Source organism: Heterodontus francisci, chromosome 8, assembly GCF_036365525.1.
Source record: "Heterodontus francisci isolate sHetFra1 chromosome 8, sHetFra1.hap1, whole genome shotgun sequence".
In the NCBI taxonomy this organism is placed as follows: domain Eukaryota; kingdom Metazoa; phylum Chordata; class Chondrichthyes; order Heterodontiformes; family Heterodontidae; genus Heterodontus; species Heterodontus francisci.
The window spans coordinates 169,948-183,895 of NC_090378.1; the positions used below are offsets into that span (position 1 = coordinate 169,948).

Consider the following 13,948-nt stretch of genomic DNA (forward strand, 5'->3'; position numbering starts at 1 on the left):
CAAGAGAGGATCTAACCATCTCCCCTTCAGTGGCATTACCATCACTGAAACTCCCACCATCAACATCCTGGGGGTTATCATTGACCAGAAACTTAACGGGGCCGGCCGTATAAACACTGTAACTACAACAGCAGGTCAGAGGCTGGGAATTCTGCGGTGAGTAACTAACCTCCTGACTCCCCAAAGCTCGCCACTATCTGCGAGGCACAGTCAGTGTGATGGAATACTCTCCACTGGCAGCTCCAACAACACTCAAGAAGCTTGACATATCCAAAACAAAGCAGCGCACTTAATCGGCACCCCATTCACTACCTTCAACATTCATTGGTCTGCACTGAGTGCTGCTTGATTACACAGAGTGTGAAAAAGGGAGTTTGGTGAGTGATGGGATCTTAAGAGTTAATTTCTCTCAAGTCTAGTTTTTGTTTATATTTAGGAATTAACTAAAATTACTGTTTAATTTAAGAGGCAAGTTAAGTTTCTTCCAGTTTTAAACAGGGATATACAAGCTCTCAGAGTAGTGGTAGCTAGCTTAAACTGATTTCTGAGCTCTAGCAGAGCTCTAGCAAAGCTAACTCATCATTGTTTTTCCAAGAGTATAAATTCAGGGGTCTCTGAGTGCTGCTTGAGTGCCAAGTTTGGTGAAGAGGGTAACTATAAATTAAGAAAAATAAATGTAATTTAATTAACACAATAAGGATGGCAGGACAGGTGATGTGTCGCAGTTGCAGTATGTGGGAGCTCCTGGATTCCATGGCAATCCAGGACAAACACATCTGCAGTAAGTGTCTGTGGCTTGAGGAGCTTCAGCTCAGAGTATTCTGCAGGAGGCAGAGCTGCAGACATTGCAATACATCAGGGAGGGAGAAAGTTACCTGGACATTTTGTTCCAGAAGGCAGTCATATCCCTTAGGATAGGGTCGCTTGATTTTGTCAGTGGTCAGAGTCGGGAGGGTGTGACTGTGAGTCAGGCAGGTAAGGGGATCACGAAGGTGGGAGTGGAGCAGCCTTAGTCCTTGCAATTGAGCAACAAGTTCGAGGTTCTTACAGCTTGTATGGACAAGAATGAGGGCTGTTGTATGGATGAGCAGACTAACCATGACACCATGGCACAGGAAGCCATTGAAGTGGGGGAGTTAAAAGGAGTATTGTGGTAGTAGACGACAGTATAGTCAGGGGAATAGACACTGTTCCCTGCAGCCGAGAGCAAGGCACCTGAAGACTGTGTTGCCCGCCTGGTGCCAGGGTTCAGGACATCTGCTCAGGGATGGAGAGGAACTTGCAGCGGGAGGGGAAAGATCCAGTGGTCATGGTCCACGTAGGTACTCATGACATGGACAGAACTAGGAAAGAGGTTCTGCATAGGGGGTATGAGGAGCTAAGCACTAAATTAAAAAGCAGAACCTCAAAGGTAATCTCTGGATTATTGCATGAGCCAAGTGCAAATTGGCATAGGGTAAATAAGATTAGAGAGATGAATGCCTGTCTCAAAGACTGATGTGGGAGAAATGGATCCTTGTTTGTGAGGCACTGGCACCAGTACTGGAGAAAGTTGATCAATGTTCTAGCGAATCATATAGCTAAGGAAGTAGAGAGGGCTTTAAACTAAGTGGGAGGTGGGGGAAAGTATCATGTCGGGAAAGCCTGAGTAAATTAAAGGGAAATGAGAAGGCAATAGATCAAGGTAGCAATAAAGATAATAATGATCAGAGTATGGCAGGAAAGAATAGTGATTGCAAACTTAAGAGTGTGCCAGCAGATAGGGCCAGAGTTTACAAAAATAGTAAAAAATCTGAATTAAGGGCTCTGTATCTGAATGCCCGCAGCATTTGCGATAAAACAGATGAATTGTCAGCTCAGATAGAAATTCATATGTATAATCTGATAGCCATTACAGAGACGTGGCTACAAGGAAACCAAAGTTGGGACCTGAATATCCTGGGGTATGTGACAATCAGGAAGGGCAGGAAGCTGAGAAAAGGTGGCATGGTAGCTATAGAGCCATAGAAAAGTTACGGCACAGTGTTTGCGCCGGCTGAAAAAACTAGCCGCCCAATCTAATCCCACCTTCCAGCATCTGGTCCGTAGCCTTGTAGGTTACTGCATTTCGGGTGCAGGTCCAAGTACCTTTCAAATGAGTTGAGGGTTTCTGCTTCCACCACCAATTGGGGAGTGAATTCCAGACACCCACCACCCTCTGGGTGAAAAAGTTTTTCCTCATGTCCCTTCTAATAGTTCTACCAATCACTTTAAGTCTGTGCTCCCTGGTAATTGACCTCTCCGCTAGGGGAAACAGGTCCTTCCTGTCTATCTAGGCCCCTCATAATTTTGTACACCTCAATTAAGTCACCTCTCAGCCTCCTCTGTTCTAAGGAAAACATCCCCAGCCTATCCAATCTTTCCTCATAGCTGCAATTTTCAAGCCCTGGCAACATTCTTGTATATTTCCTCTGTACTCTCTCCAGCACAATTATGTTCTTCCTGTAATGTGGTGACCAGAACGGTATGCAATACTCCATCTGGGGCCTAACCAGCGTTTTATACAATTCTAGCATTACATCCCTACTTTTGTATTCTATACCATGGCCAATAAAGGAAAGCATTCCATATGCCTACTTCACCATTTTATCTACCTGTCCTGCCACCTTCAGGGACCTGTGGACATGCGTTCCAAGTTGTCTCACTTCTTCTACCCCTCTCAATATCCTCCCATTTATTGTGTATTCCCTTGCTTTGTATGCCCTCCCCAAATGGATTACCTCATACTTCTCTGGGTTGAATTCCATTTGCCACTTTTCCGCCCACTCATCCAAACTATTGATATCATTCTGGAGTCTACAGCTATCCTCTTCACTTTAAATTACACGGCCAATTTTTGTGTCATCTGCAAATTTCCCAATCATGCCTCCCACATTTCAGTCCACATCATTAATATATACCACAAACAGCAAGGGACCCAACACTGAGTCCTGTGGAACGCCACTGGAAACCACCTTCCATTCGCAGAAACATCCGTCGCCCATTACCCTTTGTTTCCTGTCATTGAGCCAATTTTGGATACAACCTGCCACATTCCCCTGTATTCCATGGGCTTTTACATTTCTGACCAGTCTGCCATGTGGGACCTTGTCAAATGCCTTACTAAAATCCATGTAGACCACATCCACTGCACTGCCCTCATCAACCCTTCTTACTTCCTCAAGAAATTCCATTAAGTTAGTAAGACACGATCTTCCCTAAACAAATCCATGTTGACTATCCCTGATTAATTTATGCCTTTCTTAGTGACAGTTTATCCTATCTCTCAGAATCGATTCTAATAATTTGCCCACCACTGAGGTCAGACTGACTGGCCTATAATTAGTTGGTCTATCCTTCTTACACTTTTTATTTGATGGTACAACGTTTGCAGACCTCCAATCCTTTCGTACCTCGCCTGTATCTAGTGAAGTTTTGAAGATAATCCTCAGAGCATCTGCTGTTTCCTCCCTGGCTTCTTTTAACATACAATCCATCCAGCCTTGGTGATTTATCCACTTCCAAGGATGTCAGACCCTCTAGTACTTCCTCTCTCATTATGCTTATCCTATCTAATATTTGACACTCCTCCTCTTTAACTACAATGTCTGCATCATCTCTCCTTTGTGAAGATGGAGACAAAGTCCTCATTAAGAACCCTGCCCACATCTTCTGCATCCACGCATAAGTTACCTTGTAGGCCCTACGCTTTTCTCTGTTATCCTCTTGCTCTTAATGTACTGATAAAACATATTTGGGTTTTCCTTGATTTTACTGCCAATATTTTTTCATGTCCTCTCTTTGCTTTCCTAATTTCCTTTTTTACTTCACCCCTTTTTTACTTCAGCTCTGTTAATTAAAGAGGGCATTAGTACTGTAATGAGAGATGGCCTTAGTTCCAAAGATCAAGAAGTAGAATCAGTTTGGGTGGAACTAAGAAACAGCAAAGGGTGGAAAACATTGGTCAGAGTTGTTTATAGGCCACCAGACAGCAGTGGTAATTTAAATCACAGTATAAATCAGGAAGTTAGAGCTGTATGTGACAAGGGTAATACAGTAATCATGGGGGATTTCAATTGACATAGAGACCGAGTAAACTTTGAGTACTAAAGTTGTGGAGGATGAATTCTTGGAATGTGTGAGAGATGGTTTTCTAGAGCAGTACGTTGAGGGACCAACTGAGGAACGGGCTATTTTAGGTCTAGTATTGTGCGATGAAAAAGGGCTAAGTAATAATCTTGTTGTAAAGGAGCCTTTAGGAAAGAGTGACCATAATATGAGAGAATTTTACATTAAGTTTGAAAATGATGTCGTTCAATCAGAAACTAGGGTCTTAAATCTAAGCAAAGGAAACTATAAAGGTATGAGGGACAAATTGGCTATGGTGGATTTGGAAACTACATTAAAAGATATGATGGTAGACAGGCAATGGCTAGCATTTAAAGAACTAATACATAGTTTACAACAAAAATACATTCCTTTAATGCACAAAAACGCTGGTTAGTGTTGAATTTCAAAGGGACTTAAGTGTCCTTGTTCATGAGTTTGAAAGCTAACATGCAGGTACGGCAAACAATTAAGAAGGCAAATGGTATGTTGGCCTTCATTACAAGAAGATTTGAGTATAGGAGTAAAGATATCTTACGGCAATTGTATACAGCCTCGGTGAGACTGCACCTGGAGTACTGTGTGCAGTTTTGGTCTCCTTGCCTAAGGAAAGCTATAAAAAACAGAAAGTGCTGAAAATAATCAGCAGGTCAGGCAGCATCTGTGGAGAGAGAAGCAGAGTTAATGTTTCAGGTCTGTGAAAGGTCACAGATCTGAAACATTGCTTCTTTCTCCACAGATGCTGCCTGACCTGCTGGGTATTTCTAGCACTTTCTGTTTTTATTTCAGATTTCCAGCGTCTGCAGTATTTTGCTTTTATCTAAAGAAAGATCAACTTGCCATAAAGGGAGTGCAGTGAAGGTTCACCAAACTAATTCCTGGGATGGAGGGATTGTCCTATGAGGAAAGATTAAATAGACTGGGCCTTTATTCTCTGGAGTTTAGATGATTGAGAGGTGATCTCATTCAAACATTCAAAATTCTTACAGGGCTTGCCAGGGTTGTTGCAGGAAGTCTGGGGAGTCCAGAACCAGGGGACACAGTATCAGAATAAAGGGCAGGCCATTTAGGACTTAACTGGGAGCGGAGCGGCGACTGGCGGACCTGCGTGGAACCTGATCCTGAGTGGCGGCAGGCTCCCTCTCGCTCCCTGTGTCTCTCAGCAGGTGCTGAGACTCGAAAAAAGGAAAGGAAAACTTACAGTGACATCATGGGAATTCTGCAAGGTAAGTAACAGCTATTAATGCATTTAAATTCCTTAAAAAAGGGGTACGTTTTTTTTTAAAAACCTCAAGTGATAAGGTGAGTAGTTCTACTTAAATTAGTGTAATTTATTAAAGACTTTAGATTGTACTGGGTAGTGTTTGGAGTAGAAGAAGACCCCTAGTGTAATTAATATTTTTTAAGGGAGTAACTAAATTAGTTTAAAGGTAAGTCATGGCAGGAGAGCTCGCACCCGTGATATGCTCCTCCTGTGCTTTGTGGGAAATCAAGGATGCTTCCAGAGTCTCTGACAACCATGCGTGCAGGAAATGTATCCATCTGCAGCTACTGACTACCCGCATTACAGAGCTAGAGCTGCGGGTGGATTCACTGTGGAGCATCCGTGATGCTGAGGATGTTTTGGATAGCACGTTTAGAGAGGTGGTCACACCGCAGGTAATGACAGCACAGGCAGAAAAGGGATGGGTGACCACCAGGTGGAGTAGTAGGCGCAGGCAAGTAGTGCAGGAGTCCCCTGTAGCCATCCCCCTCTCAAACAGATATACCACTTTGAATAATGTTGGAGGGGATGGCCTTCCAGGGGAAAACAGCAACAGCCAGGTCCTTGGAACCAAGGATGGCTATGCTGCACAACAGGGGGGGAAAAAGGATGGAAGAGCTATAGTGATAGGGGATTCTATCGTAAGGGGTACAGATAGGCATTTCTGTGACCGCCAACGTGACTCCAGGATGGTATGTTGCCTCCCTGGTGCTCGAGTCAAGGATGTCACGGAGCGGCTGCAGGACGTTCTGAAGGGGGAGGGTGAGCAGCCAGAGTCATGGTACACATTGTTACCAACGACATAGGTAGAAAAAGGGATGAGGTCCTGCAACAAGAATTTAGGGAGCTAGGTAGCAGATTAAAAAGCAGGATCTCTAAGGTTGTAATCTCTGGAATACTCCGGGTGCCACGTACTAGTGAGTATAGGAATAGGAGGATAGAGCAGATGAATGCGTGGCTGAGGAGATGGTGCAGGAGGGAGGGCTTCAGGTTCCTGGATCACTGGGTCTGTTTCTGGCGAAGGTGGGACCTGCACAAGTTGGACGGGTTGCACCTGAACCGCTACGGGACCAACATCCTTGCTGGGAGATTTGCTAGTGCTATTGGGGAGGGTTCAAACTAATTTGGCAGGGGGATGGGATACAGAGTGGAGGTACAGTAGGGAGTGATGTAGAACAGAAAGTGAGTCTGCCTGGAAGGCAGAGCATATATAAACTTGTTAAGGCACAAGGGAAAAATACAAGGTTGGATTGCATCTATTTCAATGCAAGGAGTCTTACTAGTAAGGCAAATGAATTGAGGGCATTGATTAGCACATGGGATTATGATATTACTGCTATCACAGAGACATGGTTAAGGGAGGGACAGGACTGGCAGCTCAATATTCCAGTGTAAAGAATCTTCAGGCGTGACAGGGGAGGGGATATAAGAGGAGGTGGCATTGCACTGTTGATCAAGGAGTTAATTACTGCAGTAAGAGCATTGATAGGTTAGATAGGAAGAAACCTTTTCTCTTAGCAGAGGGGTCAAGAACCAGGGGGCATAGATTTAAGGTAAGGGGAAGGAGGTTTAGGGGGAATTTGAGGAAAACTCCTTTCACCCAGAGGGTGGTTGGAATCTGGAACGCACTGCCTGAAGAGGCGGTGGAGGCAGGAACCCTCACAACACTTAAGAAGTATTTAGATGAGCACTTGAAATGCCATAGCATACAAGGCTATGGGCCAAGTGCAGGAATATGGGATTAGAATAGTTGGGTGCTGGATGCCTGGCACAGAAACGATAGGCCGAAGGGCCTGTTTCTGTGCTGCAGAACTCAATGACTGAGATGAGGAAGAATTTCTTCACTCAGAGAATGGTGAATCTTTGGAATTCTCTGCCCCAGAGCAGTGTGGAGGCTCAGTCATTGACTGAGATTGATAGATTTCTACATACTAAAAACATCAAGGGTTAAGGAGATAGTGCGGGAAAATGGTGTTAAAGTAGATCAGCCATGATCTCATTGAATGGCGGAGTGGGCTGAAAGGGCTATTCACTACTCCTGTTCCTATTTCTTATGTTCACTCCCTCCACCACCTGTGCACAGTGGCAGCAATGTGTTACCATTTACAAGATGCACTGCAGCAACTTGTCAAGACTTCTTCGACAGCACCTTCCAAACCCACTACCTCCACTATCTAGAAGGACAAGAGCAGCAGACACATGGGAACACCACCACCTACAAGTTCCCGTTCAAGTCACACACCATCCTGACTTGGAACTGTATTGCATTCCTTCATTGTCGCTGAGTCAAAATTCTGAAACTCCTGAAAATAGGAGTTGGAAATAAATGCTGGCCTTGCCAGAGACGCTCACTGCCCAAGAACGAATAGTAAAGTGTGGTGAGAGGATGGTGTCCAAGTATGCAGAGAGAACCTAACAGGGATGTTGCTTTTTAATATCAAGAACCTGGTAAATACTTTTCAGTTCTACAAAACACATTTGGATATATTGGGTGAGTTATCTTGAATTACATTTGTAAGAGGTTAGAGATGGTGCTTATTTCATGTGATTGAGGATATTGTTGAGATGGGTTTCTGTTACTGAGGATGTTAGGGATCATTAACCAGGATTACAATGCCTAAAGGTGGAGAGTTTGATTTGGATTGATGACAATTGCCATCCTCATTCTTGACACAAAATAAAGGAACTGATTAGCCATTTCATTGACAAATATCTAGTGTTAGACATTGGGCTGATCAATGGAAGACATTGTGAAGATGTGGGACATTGTTCCAATATAATACAGTATTCCCCTCCTGGTATCAGCCTTGACAGTAGCATCATGCCTGTTTCGCTCTCTGCCGTGTGATACATGGTTTTCATGCATTCACTCCTTTGAGTCGATTGCCACTCCAGACCAATTCTTCTTCTTCTTCAGCCATTTCAAGGCTCTGCTGTTCATAATCTCCAGCCATGCCCCTTTACACCTCCCACTCTCTTTCTCCAGCGTCGCCACTCTCGAAACTTTTCCCCATCCTACATTACTCTCACTGCACCTTCCCTTCTGCTGCTGTACCAAACACAAGTCCCTCTTGCACCAGCCCACATCTTCCACTGGTGTTCTCTGAACACAATATAGTGCTACTTGACACCATGCCTGTAGCTATCTTTCCTCTATCATTAATCACCTGCATGCCTGTCTTGCTTTTTAAACGTTTACTATTCCAACGTCTGCCTCACTCCTGGGTCATGAACCAGTGACATGTTCCATATTGCCCTGCAGAATGTTGGCTGCCTGTCAACTCTTGCTGTCCAGAACTGCTTTGTGGAAGAGTCCATTGGCATTAGGTGCTGACAGTAACTAGGTTTAGGAGAATCAATTGACTCACTCAGATCAAACCCCCCCCACCCCCCCTCTGCCACACCAGTGATGCATAATCAGGAGCCACATTTGCTGGATTAGTACCATAGTTTTTAACATCAAGATTCACCTCTTCGCAACCGCCCCCCCCCCCCCCCCCCACCCGACTCCACTCCTCTGGCACCTTCACGGACCGCACCTCTCACTTTTTCCATCCCTTGCCTTTCACTCAAAAACGATCCTCCCCAGCACCACACTAATTTCCTCACTTCAATCTCCTGTTTTCAACAAAAACAACTTGAATTATGGGGAAATAAAAACTTGCATTATGTAGCACCTTTCACAAGGTCAGGACATCCCAAAGCGCTTTACAGGCAATGAAATACTTTTGAAATGTAGTCACTATTGTAATGTAGGAAACACAGCAGCCAGTTTGTACACAGCAGGATCCCACATGCAGCAATGTGATAATGACCATGTAATCTGCTTTTTAGTGCTGTTCATTGAGGGATAAATATTGCCAGGATTCAGGGAGAACCCACCCATTCTTCTTCGAAATAGCGCCTGTGGGATCTTGTACGTCCACCTGAGAGAGCAGATGGGGCCTCGGTTCAATGTCTCATCTAAAAGACAGCACCTCTGATAGTGCATCACACCTTCAGCACTGCCCAGTGACAGCACAGCATACCCTCAGTTCTTCCCCTCTGACAATGCAGCACTCCCTTACTACTACCCTGCTGACAGTGCAACACTCCCTCAGCAGCAATGATAAATTTCCATCAAATGGCGGATTTCCGACATTAGAATTTTGAAAATCCTCCATTGGTTTCTTACAGCTGCCAAAGGTTTCAATAAAGCTCTGTCTGTGATTGGTCAGTATCTGTGACTGACAGCAAGCTGCCTGGCGGCATGACCGCTGATTGACGGTTCGCGATGAAGACGTGCTGGGATCGGCTGCCCCTCCTGTTTTCGGGATTGGCTGCTGCGGGAGAGAGAGAGAAAGAAACAGACCAGCATACAGCTAGAGGCGCAGGGAGGAGCGGCGCTGAGTGGGCACACAGAGAGAGTCAGGCAGCCCTTTAAACTAGCACCTGCCTGAGGAGCTGGAAAAGGCTAAGTTGGGTTTTGTCCTTGGCAGCTTGATTCTTTAACTCCTTTTCAGAACACTGTCTACATCCCAACTGCCTGTCCAAAGCGAAACCAAAAACATCCCAGGAGTCAAGCCTCCTGAGCCCTATAATTCTTGAGCTATCACTTCTCTGTAAACATCTTCCCCAAGTCAAAAAAGCCCCCTGCTGGGTATTTATCTCGAAACAGTTGCCTTCCAGCAATTGTTGTTTACAAGCCAAGTCCAAAATACCTTCTGATGACCTTTTTTTTTTAAAAAAAACATAAATTCCAGCATCTATGGAATTTTGTTTCAGTTTTAAAACATAAATCCTCATAATTTGACAAAAGAAATGGAAGCACTCATAACAGTGCACATATACCTCCAGGTTCCTCTGCTCCTGCACCACTTTAGAATTATATCCTATATATTGCTTCTCTTCGTTCTTATTAAAATTAATCTCTTCACAGTGATGGTACCTGTCTTGCTTCAGTTCACAATGAGCATGCCTGTGTGGTAAATCTCAGTCTGGACACCAGGATAAGCATTTATCGTTTCCCAAGTAGTTTCTAACTGAAAGTCCCATTATCTCCTTGTAATTATTATCACGCTCCCAAGTTTAATCATTATTTTAGAAGGAGCCTGTGTGGGAGTATTTTCTGTAAAGCATTGGAAAGCACATTGTGTGCAAAACTTCACAATTTTTGAACATTTTTCAGTTTTTAATTGTTTATGTTATTAGTCTGACTTTATTCATTTCCTGTTATCTTTTCAGAATAGAACATCTTGACCCGCCAGAACTTGAGAGGTTTCCAGAGGTGGTGTTTGGATACATTAATCCAGCAGTAGTTGTAATTACAACTCCAAATGCAGATTTCAACCCCTTGCTTCCAGGAATAATGCGATTCAGACACTGGGACCATAGGTTTGAATGGAGCAGAGCAGAATTCCAGGCTTGGTAAGTGCGCAGCATTGTGCAGATCAGTAATATTGTAGATTAAAATGTGGAGAATCAAGCTGAATATAGAACGTGCAGAGGAGATCTAAAAAAAAAAGGAATAAGAGCAAAGAACAGTACAGCACAGGAACAGGCCATTCGGCCCTCCAAGCCTGCACCGATCTTGATGTCTGTCTAAACTAAAACCTTCTGCACTTCCAAGGTCTGTATCCCTCTATTCCCATCCTATTCATGTATTTGTCAAAATACCTCTTAAACATCGCTCTCGTACCTGCTTCCACCACCTCCCCCGGCAGCAAGTTCCAGGTACTCACCACCCTCTGTGTAAAAAAACTTGCCTCGCACATCCCCTCTAAACTTTGCCCCAAGTACCTTAAACCTATGTCCCCTAGTAACTGACTCTTTCACCCTGGGAAAAATCTTCTGACTATCCACTCTGTCCATGCCGCTCATAACTTTGTAAACCTCTATCATGTCGCCCCTCCACCTCCGTCGTTCCAGTGAAAACAATCCATGTTTATCCAACCTCTCCTCATAGCTAATGCCCTCCAGACCAGACAACATCCTGGTAAACCTCTTCTGTACCCTCTCCAAAGCCTCCACATCCTTCAGGTAGTGTGGCGACCAGAATTGTACGCAATATTCCAAGTGTGGCCTAATTAAGGTTCTTTACAGCTGTAGCATGACTTGCCAATTTTTATACTCTGTGCCCCGACCGATGAAGGCAAGCATGCCGTATGCCTTCTTGACTACCTTATCCACCTGCGTTGCCACTTTCAGTGATCTGTGGACCTGTACGCCCAGATCTCTCTGCCTGTCAATACTCCTAAGGGTTCTGCCATTTACTGTATACCTCCCACCTGTATTAGACCTTCCAGAATGCATTACCTCACATTTGTCCGGATTAAACTCCATTTGCCATTTCTCTGCCCAAGTCTCCAACCGATCTATATCCTGCTGTATCCTCTGACAATCCTCATCACTATCCGCAACTCCACCAACCTTTGTGTCGTCCGCAAACTTACCAATCAGATCAGCTACATTTTCCTCCAAATCATTTATATATACTACAAACAGCAAAGGTCCCAGCACTGATCCCTGCGGAACACCACTAGTCACATCCCTCCGTTCAGAAAAGCACTCTTCCACTGCTACCCTCTGTCTTCTATGACCGAGCCAGTTCTGTATCCATCTTGCCAGCTCACCTCTGATCCCATGTGACTTCACCTTTTGTGAAGACTTCACCAGTCTGCCATGAGGGACCTTGTCAAAGGCTTTCCTGAAGTCCATGTAGACAACATCCACTACCCTTCCTTCATCAATCATCTTCGTCAGTTCCTCAAAAAACTCTATCAAGTTAGCGAGTCATGACCTCCCCTTCACAAAACCATGCTGCCTCTCGCTAATAAGTCAATTTGTTTCCAAATGGGAGTAACTCCTGTCCCGAAGAATCCTCTCCAATAATTTCCCTACCACTGCCGTAAGGCTCACTGGCCTGTAATTTCCTGGATTATCCTTGCTACCCTTCTTAAACAAAGGAACAACATTGGCTCAGAGGGGCAAAGACAGAATATGGGAATAGATTAGCAGCTGACATAAAAGAAAGCACTTAACTCTTTTATAAACACACTAATAATGAAAGGGTAGTCGAAAGAAGGGTTGGGCTAATTAAGGACCAAATAGGAGATCATCTTGTGGAGGCAGAGGGCATGCCTGAGGTATTAGTGAAGACTTTGGACCTGTCATCACTAAAGAGGATGCTGCCAATGTATCAGTAAAGGAGGAGGCAGTAGCAATATTGGATAGGATACAAAAAAAGAGGTACTTCAAAAAGTCACCTGATCTGGATGGGATACATCCTAGGCTGTTGAGGACAGTAAGGGTGGAAATTTTGGAGGCTCATTGCCTTTATTTATGAAGCACAGGATCCTGAATGCTTTTTTAATAGCTTAATCAACTTGTCACCACCACTCTCTGCTTTCTATCCTTTTACCGATTTCCATGCTGCCACTGTCCTTTTAATCCCATGGGTTTTATTTTCGCAAACAAGCCTATTATGTTGCACTTTATCCAATGCTTTTTGATAGTCCATATATACAACATCAACTGCACTACCCCCGTCAACCCACTCCGTTATTTCATCAAAGAACTAGATCAAGTTAGTCAAACAAGATTTGCCTTTAGCAAATCTGTGCTGGTTTTCATTTATTAAGCCAGGTTTTCTAAGTGATCATGAATTTTGTCCCGAATTATTGTTTCTGAAAGTTTCTCACCACCAATTCTGGAATGATTTCTCCCCTTTTTAAAACTGGGGTTTGACATTTGCAATCCTTCGAGTCCCATATCTCAGGAGCATTCGAAGATTGTGGCTAGAGCTTCTGCAATTTATAAAAGCAAGGAAGTTATACTTAACCTTTAGCCTTTAGGCCGCAGCTGGAGTATTGTGTTCAATTCTGGGCACCATACTTTAGGAAGGATGGCAGGGCCTTGGAGAGGTTGCAGAGGAGATTTACTAGAATGGTTCCAGGGATGAGGGACTTAAATTATGTGGAGAAGCTGGGATTGTACACCTTAGAGCACAGAAGGTTACGGGGAGATTTAATAGATGTATTAAAAAATTATGAAGGGTTTCGATAGGGTAGATCAGGTAAAACTGTTTCCACTGGCAGGAGGGTCGGTAACCAGAGGACCCTGACACAACAACAGCTCCCATTTATATAGCACCTTTAATGCAGTTCCTCTGGTGTGCCCCAAAGATCTATCCTTGGCTCCCTCCTATTTCTGATCTACATGCTGCCCCTCATAACATTATCTGGAAGCACAGCATTAGTTTTCACATGTACACTGACAACACCCAGCACTACCTCACCACCACCTCTCTCGACCCCTCTACTTCTCTTGACTGCTCCATATTGTTGAATTATCAGAAGGCTTATCCGATATCCAGTACTGGCTGAGCAGAAATGTCTCCAATTACATATTGGGAAGACTGAAGCCATTGCCTTTGGATCCTGCCACAAACACCACTCCCTTGCCACTGACTTCGTCCCTCTCCCTGACAGCTGTCTGAGACTAAACCATGGTGTCATATTTGACCCCGAGATGAACTTCTGACCTTATATTCACATGGGAGGTAGGGGTCGCCAAGAGTGT

At 44.2% G+C, this 13,948-nt stretch overlaps 1 protein-coding gene across 5 annotated transcripts in view; it reads left to right on the plus strand.

Moving 5' to 3' along the window:
- henmt1 (HEN methyltransferase 1) overlaps positions 1–13,948 on the plus strand; it is an 89,752-nt gene that overhangs the window by 57,076 nt on the left and 18,728 nt on the right. For all 5 annotated transcript variants that reach the window (XM_068036544.1, XM_068036545.1, XM_068036546.1 and 2 more), the window contains one exon: positions 10,613–10,795. In XM_068036544.1, coding sequence (XP_067892645.1) covers positions 10,613–10,795 — 183 coding nt within the window. The remainder of the gene's footprint in view (positions 1–10,612; positions 10,796–13,948) is intronic.